The 17,246-nt window shown below is 33.0% G+C and overlaps 1 protein-coding gene across 1 annotated transcript; it reads left to right on the forward strand.

Annotated features, from left to right (window-relative positions):
* The first annotated feature begins 13,169 nt into the window (after window positions 1–13,169).
* On the forward strand, window positions 13,170–15,151 carry LOC138310696 (complement C1q tumor necrosis factor-related protein 3-like). Its single transcript, XM_069252026.1, has 3 exons — window positions 13,170–13,319; window positions 14,032–14,118; window positions 14,422–15,151. Exons 1-3 carry the CDS (start codon window positions 13,208–13,210, stop codon window positions 14,808–14,810), a joined length of 588 nt encoding a protein of 195 aa, XP_069108127.1. The 5' UTR covers window positions 13,170–13,207; the 3' UTR covers window positions 14,811–15,151.
* Window positions 15,152–17,246: the final 2,095 nt, after the last annotated feature.

Below are 17,246 nucleotides of genomic sequence, written 5' to 3' on the forward strand. Positions count from 1 at the left end.
CAGCTAAATCTTAATGATTTTTGAAATGATATGTTCTTGGTCCAATCACAATAGCCGAGTTGGTGTATTGAAAATTTAAAGTCAACACAAAGGGACAATACATATTTTCTTTTTTCATCACAAAGTTAGTTTATACAGCTCAATTGAACATAAAATAATGACCTCGTGTTATCCTTTCATTCGCCTGAAGTCATTCTTTGAAATTCTGTCAGGGCTGTATAACATCATTTACACTTCAGTAAAGATTCATTGTACGTAAATAATTCCTATATATTGATATTATGTTTCTAATACAGCAAAATATATTTCATATAAAATCAAACTATACTTTAATCTTGTTTTACCAGATGATACTAAATGAAAAAGAACAAATGTTATTTTTTTGGAAAACGATTTTTCTAGATCGTAAAGACTTATACAAATGACCTTGCATGTATGTAACAAAATTCAGTTGATTCTTAATTATTTTTGAATGGAGATATTGTTGTCCTATCACAACAGTCGAGTTGGTGTATTGATAATTTAAAGTCAACACAAAGGGACATTAAATGTTTCATATTTTTATCTCAAAATGAATTGATATTCTTACCTACAAATTCACAGATATCTCCAAGATATCCTATGGGGCATTTACAGACTGCCGCAGGACTACCGTCAATGTATTGAATCGTACATGAACCATCGTACTGACATGGATTACTCTCACAAGGGTCTTGATCGAAAGATATCAATAAATTTACAATAACAATAGATAATTGGAAAATATTAAGAATATCGTATTTTTTTCGTATGACATTAATGATTTTACCCTATGAAAAATGCCAAAAAGCTAAATTAAGTATGGTGTTACAAGATATTATGCTCGAAATTATTTCAGAACATTTGATTGTTAGATGTTCATGACAATCGAAATTTGACAACAGATAACATGTCTATGCATGCATTCTCCTTAAGTATTAACAGTGCATACAAATCAATATATATATCTTATATATATATATAAATATGAACTAGCAACAATTACTATTTTACAAAAAAAATGATGATGATGTCATAAAACATCAAGCTAGACATTGATAAATATTATATCATGCAAAACCCCCTAGCTTATAATATTCATTTATTACATATACAACAAAAATTATCTTACAAGACATTGCAAAGAAATCAACAAAATATATTCGTATCACTGACATAGCGCTGAACTTTATCAAATATAACTTAATCAATATTGAAGGTATTGCTTGAAGATAGATCTGTATCCTCACCGTCAAGCTCACATAAGTCCCCCAAGTATCCAACTTGGCATTTACACACTGCCACAGGCATATCACCATCATATTGGACAGTACATGTACCACTGTTGTAACAAGGATCGCTCTTACAAGGATCTAAAACGACCAAGTCAATGTGTTGTACTAGTTTATATATATATATATATATACATATACACAATAAATACAATAGATCGGTTATTTTTGTGGGTATATTTTCCGTGAAACTTGATTCACGAAACACTGAAAAATATATAAATCATATAAATCTTGAAAATGAGATCCCCAAAATTATAACCACGAATAAAAAAAAAAAAGTTTTTTTTCTGGGTTTTATAAATTATCAACTTTTTTACACTACAAATATTGTATTGTTTTATGTATATTAACTGCATCATCGCAAAAACTATATAGGCATATATTTGTTTTGATAGGAGCTGCCTTTTGTGTGGCGCCTAGGGTCAGTAATATTGTCCTGTTAATAACTCCTTATGAATAAAAAAATTATCAAGAATTTTTAAGTATGAATTATTGAAAGATACATCACATTCTCGAAATTATTTCAAACGTATCGTGACTGTTAGATCAAAATTAACTAACAGTAAACTAGTTAAACTGATATACTGACTTTGGAATGTCAATATACTTACTCAATTAAGGGGACGACAAAATCAAGCGTGAATAATGTTTGAGAAGAAAGAAACTAAAATCTTTATACAGCAACTTATCTTTCAGGAATATTACCACAAGTTCAATACGTCGGCTTCGATAAACCAAACGTCATATTTTGACCTGCTTTTTGTGACGTCACAATCACCTGACGTTGGGACTAATCGTCAAAGACTTGTGTCTTTTGCTATCTCAAAACCGACGTATTACAGAATGTAGACTTTTTTGTTTACTTTTTTGTTTAATTTTACTTTTTTGTTTACATCAGACTTACCAATAAATTCACACTGGTGTCCGACGTAGTATTCAGGGCAAGAACACTTTCCATTATGATAGTTACATGCTCCTCCATTTTGACATTTGCAATCACACATACTAGGATAGTAGCTGGGGAAGCATTCTGCATGTTTAGCACAGGCATCACATATGTCTATAATGATAAGTTATAACACAAAAATCTTACATATGTTTACAATGATAAGTTATTCCACAAACATCACATATGTCTATAATGATAAGTTAATAGCTATACCACAAACATCACCTTTGTCTATAATATCAAGTTATACCACCACATCACATATGTCTATAATATTAAGTTATACCACCACATCACATATGTCTATAATGATAAGTTATACCACCATCATCACATATGTCTATAATGATAAGTTTTATCACAAAAAATACATGTGTCTATAATGATAAGTTTTATCACAAAAAATACATGTCTATAATGATAAGTTTTATCACAAAAAATACATGTGTCTATAATGATAAGTTTTATCACAAAAAATACATGTGTCTATAATGATAAGTTTTATCACAAAAAATACATGTGTCTATAATGATAAGTTATACCACAAACATCACACATGTCTATTATAATCAGTTATAACACAAAAATCTTACATATGTTATAATGATGAGTTATAGCACAAACATCACATATTTCTATAATGATAAGTTATACCACAAACATCACATATGTCTATAATGATAAACCATGTCATAAACATCATATATGTATACAATGTTAGCTTTACCACAAATATTACATATATCTATAATGATAAATTTACCACCCAAATCATATATATCTATGATTATTAGCTACACCACAAGTATCACATTTGTCTATAATATTAGTTATACCACAAACATCACATGTGTTCGACTGTAACAGTTTTCTAAAAGATGGAGACCAAACACATAGATGATTCTCCATCTCTGCACCTTGGTGTATTCTGTGAAACACATTTTTCAATCAAAATTCAATCTCCCTTCAATATTATTTATCTCCCTTCAATGTTATTTATCTCCCCTCAATATTATATATATCCACTCGATATCAGTTATCTCCCCTCAATATTATTTATCTCCCCTCACTTTCATTTATCTTCCCTCAATATTATTTATTTCCTGTCAATATTATTTACACTCTTTTGTAAAATACTGTTTAGAAAAAGGGGAGCGTGATGAAACAATTCTGGTCGAGTAATTTGCACGCCTTCAAAATGTCTTTTTATGTATCACCCTTTCACACAAGAAACAGAAAAAATTGATAATACTTTTTATACCGTAAACATACATTGCAAACATTCTCGATATTCTTATCACATTCGATCTCTACACCCCTGGACTATTTTATTTTAAAATTGGAGGCAGTTCAGTGGAAAACATTTGACCAATCACAGTCCAGCAAAGATTTCCTTTGAAGACTACAGAGAGAACGACGCCCAACTTCAAAGCCACCCAGTCGACTATAGTGTTCCGCTTTAAGGCTCTTTTTATTTACATCAAAGGACTTAATTACCTGTTCTGTTCTATTGCCTCTAATTTTACTATGAGATAATCGAGGGTTGTAGAGATCGTAAGTGATCGGAACCCCTGGAGTATCGAGGATGGCAATGCATATTGTTCCCTTTAATGAACCTGGCTATTAATAAAATGTTAAAATGATAGAAATAACCGTATCTTACCATTTTCACAGTTCGTTCCAGTGTATTGGTATGAGCATTTGCAGACGTATGAGCTAGAATATAAGTAGGCAACGCAATGACCACCATTCTGACAGGGACTGCTCGCACACTTGTCTAAAATTAAATTAAAAAAACAACATAATTACAATTCAGTTCAAATGATTAAAATACCATCATATTGTCTATGCAATACTGTAAAGGGGAAATTTCGCTAACTACGCGAAGGACATTTTGGCGCGAAATATGTGTGAAACTTGAAAAAGCTATCAAGTGTATGTATCGCGAATTTTGATAGCATTTGAGCATCTTAAAAGCACTAGTATCGAAGATTCATTTTAATTTTTCATTATTTAACACGCAATAAGCATAGTTATAGCATGATTCACAGAAGGGGTGAAAAATCTGATAAATAATTCAAAGGAATTCCGTCACACAGTTTGAAAATAGATACAAATAAAAAGATAATATCAATACAGTGAACCCTCGATAAAGCGGATTTTGAATTTTCCGGGCTGCCGAATTTCGTCCTCATAGGCAGTATATAACGTTATAGTAACCCGTTCCCTGATATTTCCGTCCGGATTGAGAGTTTTCCAGACTATCGGCATCCGGATTATCGGAGGTCCACATACTACGAATATCGGTGCACCTACCGATGTATTCACACTGATACCCCTTGTAGCTATCTGAACAGGTACAGGTTCCGTCATTTGAATCGCAGACGCCGCCATTCTTACATTGACAATCACACGTGTATTCATAGTCTCCAGTGTAAGTACAGGACGCATAGGAGGCACAGTTGTCACATATATCTAAATTAATAAGTAAACAAACAGCAAATAAGTAAACAAATAAATAAACAAAATATCAATACACTTAAACATGTAAACGAAATGTAAACAAAAAAATAAGCTTATATATGCCATAAAAATTAAGAAAAAAATAAGCAAAAAAAAAACTATGAAAAACTTATAAGTGCCATAAGCTGCACCGTTGTTGCATACACCTAAATCATCAAACATATAAAATAAACTAAAAAATAACAAACAAACAAAATACAAATTAAGCAAAAATAAAAGAAAAAGAAAAAGAAAAAAGAAACAACAAAAAAACTTATATGTGTCATAAGTGGCACAGTTGGCACATATATCTAAATAAATAAACAAATAAAAAATAAACAATCTCAAAATAAAAACAGAAATATACCAAAAAAGTAAACAATAAAAAACTTATATGTACCATTATTATCGAAAATTTTGAAATGTTATTTTGTTATTTTGTAATTTATTGAAACCTATATAATTACTAATACCATTGTGAAATGTGAAATGAAGTTGAAGAACACAACTTGGTTTCATTGTTTGACTGTGTTTACATGTTTCAATCTTCTGTAGATGTAGGTTTCACGATTTTCGGAAATACTGCCATTTTGAGCTCTGATGTATACTCGTAAAATATATGATGCCCTTACCTTTTTCACAATTATGGCCAGTATAATGCGGTGGACACGAGCACGTGTAGGATTCACCATCCCAAGAGCACGTGCCTTGGTGCTGACATGGGTTATTATCACATGGATTGACGGATTGATCTGAAGTACACAATGACGTTTTAAAACAATCCAAATGTATGAGTTCAAGGTGCGATCGATGTGTCAATTTGGTAAATACTTTATTTGTTATTTGTCCTGTAATTGTTGCTAAAAATTAAAATTACTTTCACTTCACTAAATGTTAAAGATAAAAATCAATAGGTTGTACAATTTTCAGTTAAGCACAAAAAAAATAATAATAATGCAATACCAATGGTCTGACATAATGTTCCAGAAAAACCAGGCTTGCACGCGCAGTATAGTCCGGATGAGGTGCTCACGCATAATCCACCATTTTGACATGAACATGGTGAACTGGGGTTCACATAGATGGTTTGAGCTGAAGGCAGAAAAGAAGGATAATGTATAATGTATCAGGTCAAATGATGTAACATTTTTTGCATGACTTTAAACATATTTCATTGTCTGTACAAGAATAATTCAATTAGGCACAAGTAATTATAACTTATGAAACCTTCTCCAATTAACATGTTAATATGTACTAGTGATCACATAGGCATATAATTATGAATATGTATTTCTCGATTGAATCACGTATCTTCTTCTTTAGTATACCCGACCCGTTAGTTATAACTATTATGTCAAGATGAATCTGTAGGGTCGGAGAGGGCCAAACGTTTTCTTTTTCTTTTTTTATTTATTTGGATTATATTAACGTCATATTGCAACTGTGACAGCCTGGGTCGTGTAAGGACAGTCTCCAATGTATGTGTATGTAGCGTGTATGAGTGTATGAAGTGTGGTTTGCGTCTTTTCAGAAGACTGCGGAACATTCGTGTTGTTTCTTTTTCTTGTATAGTGGATAGGAACTAGTGATATATCACTGAAGCATGCTACCACAGACACCAAGCAACACACTCCATCCTGTCACATTATACTGACAACGGGCCAACCATTTTGTATACATATTTACATGTCTGATACTTATATGTCAAATAATTGAATCTTAAGACACATATCAATGGCAATGAAGAAGAATGAAATGATAACATTGTTGCTACAATGCCTAGCACAAAAGGTTAACAGAAGCGACTCATAAACGAGTCTTAAAATATGTTTTTGAATATCAAATACTTTTTAACTTGCATTATCATCTTAATTCTGTGTTTTTGTTTTAAACATAATCTAGTTAAGTTTTTTTTATATTTTCAATCACAATATTTATACATTTATAAAACTGAAATAAAAATGAAAAGCAGTAAGTTCACCATGTCAAAATGTGCGCATATGAGAAAAATGAAGGATGGGATATGTATTCGATTTCAAAAACAATATTCCATTTCATAATACATCAACGATTCCGTAAAGAGTTCAAATATTTCTATGAACACGCGAAACTAGATTCACAAATAACATTGAGATATTATTGAATGACTTATATAAAAAGGTATATAAAGGTCAATTTCACATAACACTATACTGTAAACATACGTTCTTTTGCAAGTATGAAATTTCGCGATCTCCGTTTCAAAACAAGTTCGAGGAGAAAAATTGTCGCAGAATGAAAATATATTTCGTTCAATATATATTTATTAATGACATGTATTTATTCGCGGAAATAAATTTTTGCAAAATCCGCGAAAGTAAATCGCACGCGAAAAAAAAAGATTTATTGCGGAGATTGAATTTTGCATTTTCATGCCAAACGACATTAAAATAGCAATTTTTTCATTTTTTTTTTTTCGAATTGCTCAAAAATATATTACACTTCAAAAGAATTTGGTTTACAGTATTTTTTAGGTATGAAAAATATACTTACGATCAGAGTAGTAAACGAAAGTACGGCAACTGTGGTTGTTAAAACATGAACACTTGACGGAGGTTGTTGATAGCCATTCACATTTGGAGCCCTCCAATGTACACCAGCCACATGGATAATACCTGTTATAAGTTGTTGATAGCACTACAAAGAAAGCACCACATGATTAATACCTGTTTTAAGTTGTGGATAACGCTAAAAAGAAGAAAAAACACATGGGTAATGCCTGTTATAAGTTGTGGATGCCGCTAAAATGAAAGCACCACATGGATAATACCTGTTATAGGTTGTTGATACCACTAAAAAGAAAGCACCACATGGATAATACCTGTTATAGGTTGTGGATGCCGCTTAAAAGAAAGCACCACATGGATAATACCTGTTATAGGTTGTAGATGACACTAAAAAGAAAGCACCGCATGGATAATACATGTTATAGGTTGTGGATGACGCTAAAAAGAAAGCCCCACATGGATAATACCTGTTATAGGTTGTAGATGACACTAAAAAGAAAGCACCGCATGGATAATACATGTTATAGGTTGTGGATGACGCTAAAAAGAAAGCACCACATGGATAATACCTGTTATAGGGTGTGGATAACGCTAAAAAGAAAGCACCACATGGATAATACCTGTTATAGGTTGTGGATGACGCTAAAAAGAAAGCATTCGTACCCATACTTCAAATATCAACATACAGAGTGTAGATATTGGTGTTCCTCAAATCAATATATCTATCTGGAAACAAATTAGGGAACAACCAACTAAATGAAAAATGGCCTCTTGAATATACAAAATTTAACCCAGGATATAATTTCAACCCGGCCGCTGATTGGCTGACTAATTATGAATTTCAAAAGTAAAAATGTTTTCTGGCAGGTAATTATTCCTAGATAGCTATTATATGAGAACCTAGACTTCAACTATAGAACACAATAGCTAACTAATATTCCCTTGTTTTAATAATACATTACAATTATAAATTTCAAAAGTAAAAATGTTTTCTGGCAAGTAATTATTCCTGCATAGCTATTATATGAGAACCTAGACTTCAACTATAGAACACAAAAGCTAACTAACAATTTTTTGATTTAATAATTCATTACAAAACTTTAACGCTGTGGTCTACGTAAAATTATTCAGTTGGCTGTTCTGTACAACATACATAGATATTGAAAACTCCTTTGTTTGTCTTTTCTGACGGTAAAATTATCGGTTTATGGTATTCTTTCCTTGCTACTATATGTGGACATATGGGGCCTAAAATAATATTTTCAACTAATATTATAGATATGAGTTAAGGAGACTCGTTGTATCCATCTTTTAATCTAATTTTGATTTTCCTATAGTCTTTCATAATAAATGAGACTTAATCCTTTTTCATTACCATTTATAATGTTATTTACTAATAGTTTTAATAAAACACATTTGACAGAATAGATGGTTTGGTTTGCTCAAAATATTTGTCATGTTGTTGATACTGTCGAATTTCAAATCATTTTCAAAACAGACCATACTTCATACAACCAAGAAACAGTAAGAGCTAATTAAATGGAATGTTCATATTATTAAGAAAGATCACAAAAATCAGAGAAAACTTGAAAGAAACTTGGTGAAGTCAGGGATTTCGATGAGAATTTATCAAGTTAAGTCTTATCAAATAAATTTTCAGCTAAATAGATTTTTACCATAATTCGTCATGTCATTCCACTCTATTCATTCTTTCAACACATTCTTAAAGTTATTCAGATTTTTGAAAATCAATGAGTGCATATTTATTTAGGCCAAAAAAAATATGTCTGTTTAGGGTTACCCGACCGACCCTAATTTGTTTTACTCCCAACCCTAATTTTTTTTCCCACTTTTCTACGAAAAAAAAAATAAAAGTCGGAATTTCGATCTCAGATTCCGGTTCCGGCATCATTTTAGAGTGAGAGACACTAAACAAAAAGAAAAGAAAAAATCACCCTCCCGACCAACCGACCCTATTTTTTTTTTCCAATGTAACCCTAAACAGACATTTTTTTGCCTTATGATGACATCACTACACCTTATTTGCATATGTCGGCAAATAACGCTCTCTTATTTTGGACTTGTATATTATTTCATTGTGGTAGAAACAGGTCACACTCGGGGTAATTGGATATGGAATTTATTTCACATTCATAAGTTATTTCTTATAAGATGACTATCATAGATCTCGTCGTAATAAGATACGTCAAATTTCCAGAATATAAGTCGACTTCCCGTAATGTTAGTCGACTTGCTGACATAAATATCTTAATAAGTCGTGTTAACTCAACTGATCGTCATAATGATCTCGAAAGCGCAACCCAAAATAACACGATGACAGAATTATGCACCATACACACTAAACCCAGTGGTGCATATTTGGCAATAGAACCACTGAAAAGAAATATGCACCATACACACTAAACCCAGTGGTGCATATTTGGCAATAGAACCACTGAAAAGAAATATGCACCATACACACTAAACCCAGTGGTGCATATTTGGCAATAGAACCACTGAGATAGACTAAACAATCTATACAGAAAGACTATGCGTTCTTACCCCCAGGGAGTGTTAGCAGTGCTAACACAAGCGGAAAACCGAAATCCATTATTTCTGTCGCTGTTTTTCTGAGAAAAAAAAAAGAGAAAAATGAGAAACAAGCAAGTAAATGATAACCAAATGAATTCTGAAAATACAATTTAGCTTTAAAATGAAATAAACAATAATACTTATGTTGAGATAAGTCTGTTTCTAAATAGGAAATTTTTATATGTATCAATAATAAAAAAAATATACGACAACGAAATGTAACGCACAACATGTTAATCGAAACTACTCCTGTCCTGAACGCTCATTTTCTGCACACAAAATGTAGCATACAAGAAAATTGCTAAATTATAACAAGATGCAAAATTTGGCCGATTCAGTTAAGCTCTCAAAGTAGACACGCCGCAAATATATATGTTCATTTAAGACATACCGTTATGAAGTTCATGATATTAACACCTTAACATATCTACATATGAATACAGTGTTAAACTTATATCCAATTCCTATTTTCATATATGATGAAGTGACATACCTTATACAGCTGGCAGAAGGTGCTAGGAGTGATGTTGAAATCAGCTGTTGCCTTTTATACTCAAATGAGACATTCACGTGACAAAAGTTATTGTCAAAAGGCAATGAACACCGAAAATAAAATATGAAACTATCCGGGGTCGTTGTGATGATATCGTTGTCAAATCTGATCTCGTTAATAAAGATATGATCAAATTGTAATGTAACAGCAGTTTAATTAATGCCTGTAGCAGTCTTCTTTCATAACATATTAAAAAGGACTTTGAACTTTTTATGTATGTTTTGTAACAAATGTTTTCGTTATATTTCACTTTTGTTTATGGTAATCATCACCCAACACTTTTCATGTAGGTATCGATTTACTTGAATGGTTGAATTCACTCTAGCTCAAAGACAAGTCGAATTGATGCAGTGACCGTGAGTAACAGTTGAGGGGTGACCATTGATTTTTTATTTTATTTTCAATATCTTCAACATCAGTTGACAGTTTGCATAACTGACAAAACAGGTTAATGTTGTAATGTTGTCTTTGAAAATGATAATAGTTACACACAATCCTTCATTGCAAAATGTTCTGTTGACGAACCAGGCAGATTTTTTTAAAATTAATCTTTCTAAAACCGGTATCCGAATTGGGGTCAGTGTGTTTCATTTTCTTTCTTTAAAAATGATTGCTATTTTCGGCTTCAATTCCTATAAAATGTGAAAAGAAAAAAAATAGGTTTAGTATTTTTCTTCCTTTACAAAAGTTACTTACTTTACACCATTACCACCATTGAAAAATGTTCGCTTCTAATTTGACTTCAAGATAAAAATATTAAAAAGTAATTAATTGCATCCCGAAAAAATTCCGTAACACTATGTCCTATATGGAGTGAAGTTCTGATAGGCCATGCACAGAAAGAAAAATTAATTACTGGTTACGCATGCACCAAAAGCAAAATAAGTTACTATACTATAGTTACTATGTATTTTTTTTTTTTTTTTTTTTTTTTTTGCCTTTTTTTTGTTAATTAACATGTAAAGATACACGATTAAAAACAAATTATTTTTCAAACGATGAGTATAATGTATGCTCTGTCAGCTTGAGAGATGACCGAACATAAACAATTTTTATCATTTTGACAACAATTGATGTTTAATCGTGTATATATATATATATACAAAAATACATAAACAAAGATTTCGTTTCGCTTTTGCTGTCTGCGCAATCAGTGCCATATCCATATAGCGCATAATGTTATTGATTATTGACGGGATGCAATTAGTTATTTTAGATTCTTTTATTTTCAAGTGAAACAAGTTCAAATTTTAATGTATCTGCTCTTATGTTCAATAAATAAAGAAATTATCAATCCCTGGGGTTACACTACTGATGCTTTTAAGCAACATTCACTCTGTTATTCACTCTGTTTATGCTGTGTCCGAATTTTGTGTTTTTCATTCGGGTAATAAATCTGCCATTGATCTCAAGCAAATATCGTGATTTTATAGACCTCATCAATGTGTCGACCGGTTAAAAACGAAGTCATTGATCTAGCATATTTGTTTCATTGCTGCTGTTATCTCCGACTTAATCAAATGCATTGGTTTCGTAATTTTCTTCTCATATTGTTTCAGTCTTTTAAAAAATTTTGTATATGATATCAATAAACACATTATCGATACTCCAGAGCCAAATATCACGTCTTTGTTTTAATCCTAAAGTATTGATAATGATAATGTCGCAAAACTAAATTTGTTTGGAGTGCGACATGGATTGATATTTAAAGATTACTACATTTCCATTGTATTTAATTGTTAATATTTGCAGGGGTTTGCATTTCACTAAATTCACGGGTTCACCTATATGCACGAAATATATACAGATTCACCAATCACAGGCCTGCAGGGACTTCCGTTGAAGATTACAAAGATAACGATGCTTAACTTCAAAACAACAGTGTAACTTTATTCGATTTTGTAGATGTATTTAAAAGGACCAAATTAATTGCCTTTAGTTTTGATATGACATATTTTGGGGATGAATATAACGATAGTGATAGTAACCCCTGGCGTATCGAGGATGCACGTAAGACACTTTAATAGTAGCCCAGCGTAGATTTTCTCTTTCAACGCACTCTGTTGGTGCACAGAGGTTACTATTACAAAGCGTTATAATTATTTTAAGGTTTTATTTTCTATAACACTTTCCAATGATAACTTCTCCTCAGATATGAAAAACGTGTGTTCAGCGAACTCGGAGTATCGGATATTTATATTATTTTACTTAACCAAACTATATGTTTGTTAGCATGTATCATTTTATGAATTCAAGAAAAAACCCTTGCAGCTTGAAAGGCATTCTCGATACTCCACCGGTTACTATCACTGATATTATATCCATACCTGGACTACATCATAGTTAAACTGGAGGCAGTTATTGAGACACAGGTAATTATGTCCTTTGATTTGCACCAATAACGGCACAGTGTAGTTTACTGCGTGGCTTTGAAGTCTCAATCTATAATCTTAAAAGGAAGAATCAGTAGACTGTGATTGGTCAGTTTTTTCTCCTGCTCAAATTGCCTTCAGTTTTACTATGAGATAGTCCAGGAGTGGATATAACGTCAGTGATAGTAACCGCTGGACTGTCGAGGACGCTTGAAATGTAATGATAAGATAATAATAAAGTACAAAAGGTTAGTTGCCATCTGCATTTTTTCATGTATTGATAACAGAGTTTAAATTTGCTATAAAACGCTGAACTGCTGACTATTACGCAGTTTAGTTTTGCGTTTCAAAAAGTCAGGAACGGCATTTCATTACTCAAAATGTTATTGTTTTTACTGATATGTTTATTTGTAATTGGTGACGGTCCACATGTCAATACACAGCATGTCACAGACACCAGAAGTACAACTACTGAGTCCACGGACCAGATTGGTATGTTAAGGTAACTTATTCTCTAAATGTCCCATCACCTTTACATTTTAAATGAAATGGTAATGTTAAACGAGAGTAATAATTTTTTGTGTGGAGTCGTTATAATTGCACTTTTTAGCATTACAATATTTTCAATGACTATTTATGTATAGGTTTAAACTTTATAAGTACAAAAAGAGCTGAAAATGATTTTTGGCAATACTGCCAAAAATCATTATATTAACATCTTCAGTGTAGTGAAATGAGTACATACCGTCAGACCATGAAGCCATATTGTTGTCCACAATTTCATTGCACATTTTTACAGTATTATTAGTAATTGTAAAGTGATTTCTGAAGGCATGTTTCCATCTAAACATGTATAAGGCATAAAAACAAAAATTTCACAGTGCATAACCTATGAATTCTAACTAACGTTTATAAGGCATTATATATGTTTGTCTGTCCGTTTGAATGATTTTCACAGCTTTATTCATTAAAACTTATGGTTTTAAATAGATAATTGAAGAAAAAATAACATGTCCAAATTTTCGGCCAGTTACGGCTCATATAACTTTAATTAAAATGAATTATAAAAATGTATAAATTATTAATAGGGACATTTTAAACATCAAGCCAAATTTAAAGCCTTGATTGAAAGAATAAAAAGACGACAGGCAACTAAAATAAAAAAAATGTTTCAGATGATATTCAAACATATTTTGCAATGCAGGCTCCATCATGAAGGAAAATGCTGTTCTTTTGAAACGGATAAATGACCTTGAAAAGGAAAATAGGCTCATAAATAATACATGTACACGTAAGTGACCTTTTGTTGTTTCTAAATTCCAACTCAAAATTGTTAATAGATTTTATATACCGGGAAGATGTTGAAGTTTAAACGTAAAATAACTATTACACATTTGATTATACGTGTAATATTTTTGGAACTTTGTGTTTTGATAATCACTTCACAAATATATCATCACAAATATATCGATAAATAAGCATGCATGCCTAACATATTGACATTTTTTTTATATTCAGAATTCACTATGTTATATGAAAAAGATCTAAGGTTTTGACAATTTCATATCTAATTGAATTGAACAATCTGTTTAAGGAAACCAGGTCGGATTTCATGCCATGCTTTGGGCAACTCCATTTGTCAGCATTGAGGGTTATCAAACATTGATATTTGATAATGTCAAGACCAATGTCGGAAATGCCTACAACAAACAAAATGGTGTATTCACCGCACCAGTTCCTGGTCTTTATTCATTCTCTACAACTGTTCATTTTAATCAACAAATACGTGAAGTATATTTCGTAATGTTAAAAAATGCAGACCGTGTTTGTAATGTGTACAAAGGAGATGAGGACACCGTGGCAACCTGTGCGGCTGTATTAAGTTTGGAGGAAGGCGACCATGTTTACATTCAGAACACCAATGTAGGAGTTGGTCAAGTTATGGGACATGACTACAGCTCATTTTCTGGATTCCTCATCTAACCGGTGGTATATATTTTAGCATTTTGATCTTCGTTTTACTCCGTACTACAGTCCCGTCGGTACTGACAGTCAATCGGAACACCTCGGTCACTTCTTACCACACAATCGGAACACATCGGTCACTTCTCACCTCGCTGACTTCTGTGAAGTTTCGGAAAAAAGGATGAGGTGATCAGAGAGGCTCGATCACGGATTGTACCGACAGTGTAACAAAGGGAAGTCACTCTTAATGGACCAGAATGATACTTATGCGGTTGTCATTTACGATAGAATGGTTGTGCTGAATTATATTTATGATTGTGCAAATTACATTTTCTGTATGAATAAACATTAAGAATGCACGAATTTGTCATTTTGTTAACATACATTGTACGTGTACATATTTTTCATTTTTTATTTTCTTACTGGTAATTCCTACAGAAATGCAAAAGGTTCATCATAAAAACAATTTGTAATGATAAACAGTGAATAAAACATTTTTCCAAATATTTTTTCCCCTATTGAGAATCTTGATACATGAAGCTCGTGTTAACAGATAAAATGACAATGTATTATTTTCTGGAATAATATTAGAAATATACACACGACAAAACACAACCAACAAGATATCTGTCTGGAATCTTGTACACTTGTAGCCCATCATGGAATGAGGAAAAGGAAAGTCAAAAGAAGGAAGGTCCGATTCTCTACTTGGCTATCTCTTCCTTCCCCAAATATTTCATGTATTCAGATCTCAGTTTCAAGAACATTTTTTAACTTCAAATGTTCCGTAAGAAAGCATTATCTTATATGTAATGCTTTTCTATGGAGAATTCTAAGTTAAGGTACTAGTATTCCTCAAAGTTAACGAAAGTTCATGGAACTAGACCCAGATAAAACAATCTTATACTTAAGTTTAGACATAGCCAATCAATATTAGACTCACAGCTGATCTACGGCTGCATCATGTTCCTGGCAGGTGGTCGCCAACTAATCATAAGAGGTTTCAACTTCAACCACGACACCATCCAGTTGGTGGGTCAGTAGTGGTGGTCAATCCACTACTCGACAGATCTTGACTTTCATTCCAAGTCGCTCCGACGGTGCTACAACCAGCAGGATGCTTTTCTTAGCAGCTTCACCAATTCTCCTCAAGGCTGATCACATTGCCTTCCCCGTACTCCTAAGTGTTGCAGGAGTTTGTTTGTTGATTTACTTGGAACTCCCTGCGTCCAACCTCGATTGCAAACAGTCATGTCTTCTATCCATTTTCTTTGCAGTCTGCTATTAGATCCGGATACTCCAAGCTCTTTCTTTCATGCCCCTCTTCACAATTTTCCTCCCATGGTGCTGTGAGTTACACTACGATGATAGTTCTGGACTGGTTCGATACCAGAACAATGTCTGGACGTAATGAAGTCTTCACTGTTGGTGGGAAAACAAGCCTTCCGTCCAGGTCCACTTTGAGTCCCCAGCCCTTTCCTCTGTCCAGTAATGATGTTGTAGCTGCCTTCTCCCGTTCCACTGTCTCGTCTTACATAAATATTCTGAATTCCTGGTATTGTTTTTGGGTGCTTCCTTCTCCTTTCTTCCTCAACAATAATTGCCAGCTATCGTAGGACCTTATCGTGACACGATTTGTAACGACCCTGTGTCATCGACATCTGACAACATTTACCTGACAAAAAATGTGAAATTAATCCCTGGCTCCCAGAGAGCTGACAACGCTAACCTGAAGATTTGATGGGGATGGCAGCGTGTCGTAAACCGCTTTTAACAGAAAGCTAACCAGTACTGATCCTTCCTCCACACTTCTGACCAAGATAGTTTCTTGTTTGACAATTCCCACTTCATCCACGCCCCTTGCTTTCCCAGCTCAACAGCTTTTGAGTTCCTCCTGTCCTCCTCTACCCGCCTGACCTCGCTAAAAACCATCTTCCTTACGCCTTCCTTACATTGACGCGTTCTTCCACTGTTGAAAGTGCTGCTGTCATTGCCTTCCGCTGCACGTGTAGCCACATCCCGTAGCTCCAACATACAGCCTGGTCAACAGATGTCGAAGCTGACCACTTTCTGTGTCTATACACCCGCACCACTGACTTTTGGATCTAAAGAGTCCCTCAGTGTCATGATTAGGCGGCACTTTACCACTTTGAACTCCTTAACTATGGTTGAAAGTAGTAAGTGTAGTTGGTTGGATTCAAATAAAACGTAACTTTTTGAAACGTCAATTTTGATTGGCTAAATCAAAACTTTTTTTGAACTAGCTGTTTAATGTCCTTGAAACCAGAACATATAACTTCTGCACAACTAGAAAATCAATAAGATATGATGTCATAGTGGGGACCTATGATCGGTTATAACTCCAAAAATAACTTGATCGGGACCATTCCAGAATCATTTTAGATACGTTCCATGTAAACCACACTGGTAGATCTGAGAAGTTCACAATTTGTT

The sequence above is a fragment of the Argopecten irradians genome, chromosome 16, assembly GCF_041381155.1.
Source record: "Argopecten irradians isolate NY chromosome 16, Ai_NY, whole genome shotgun sequence".
Lineage (NCBI taxonomy): Eukaryota > Metazoa > Mollusca > Bivalvia > Pectinida > Pectinidae > Argopecten > Argopecten irradians.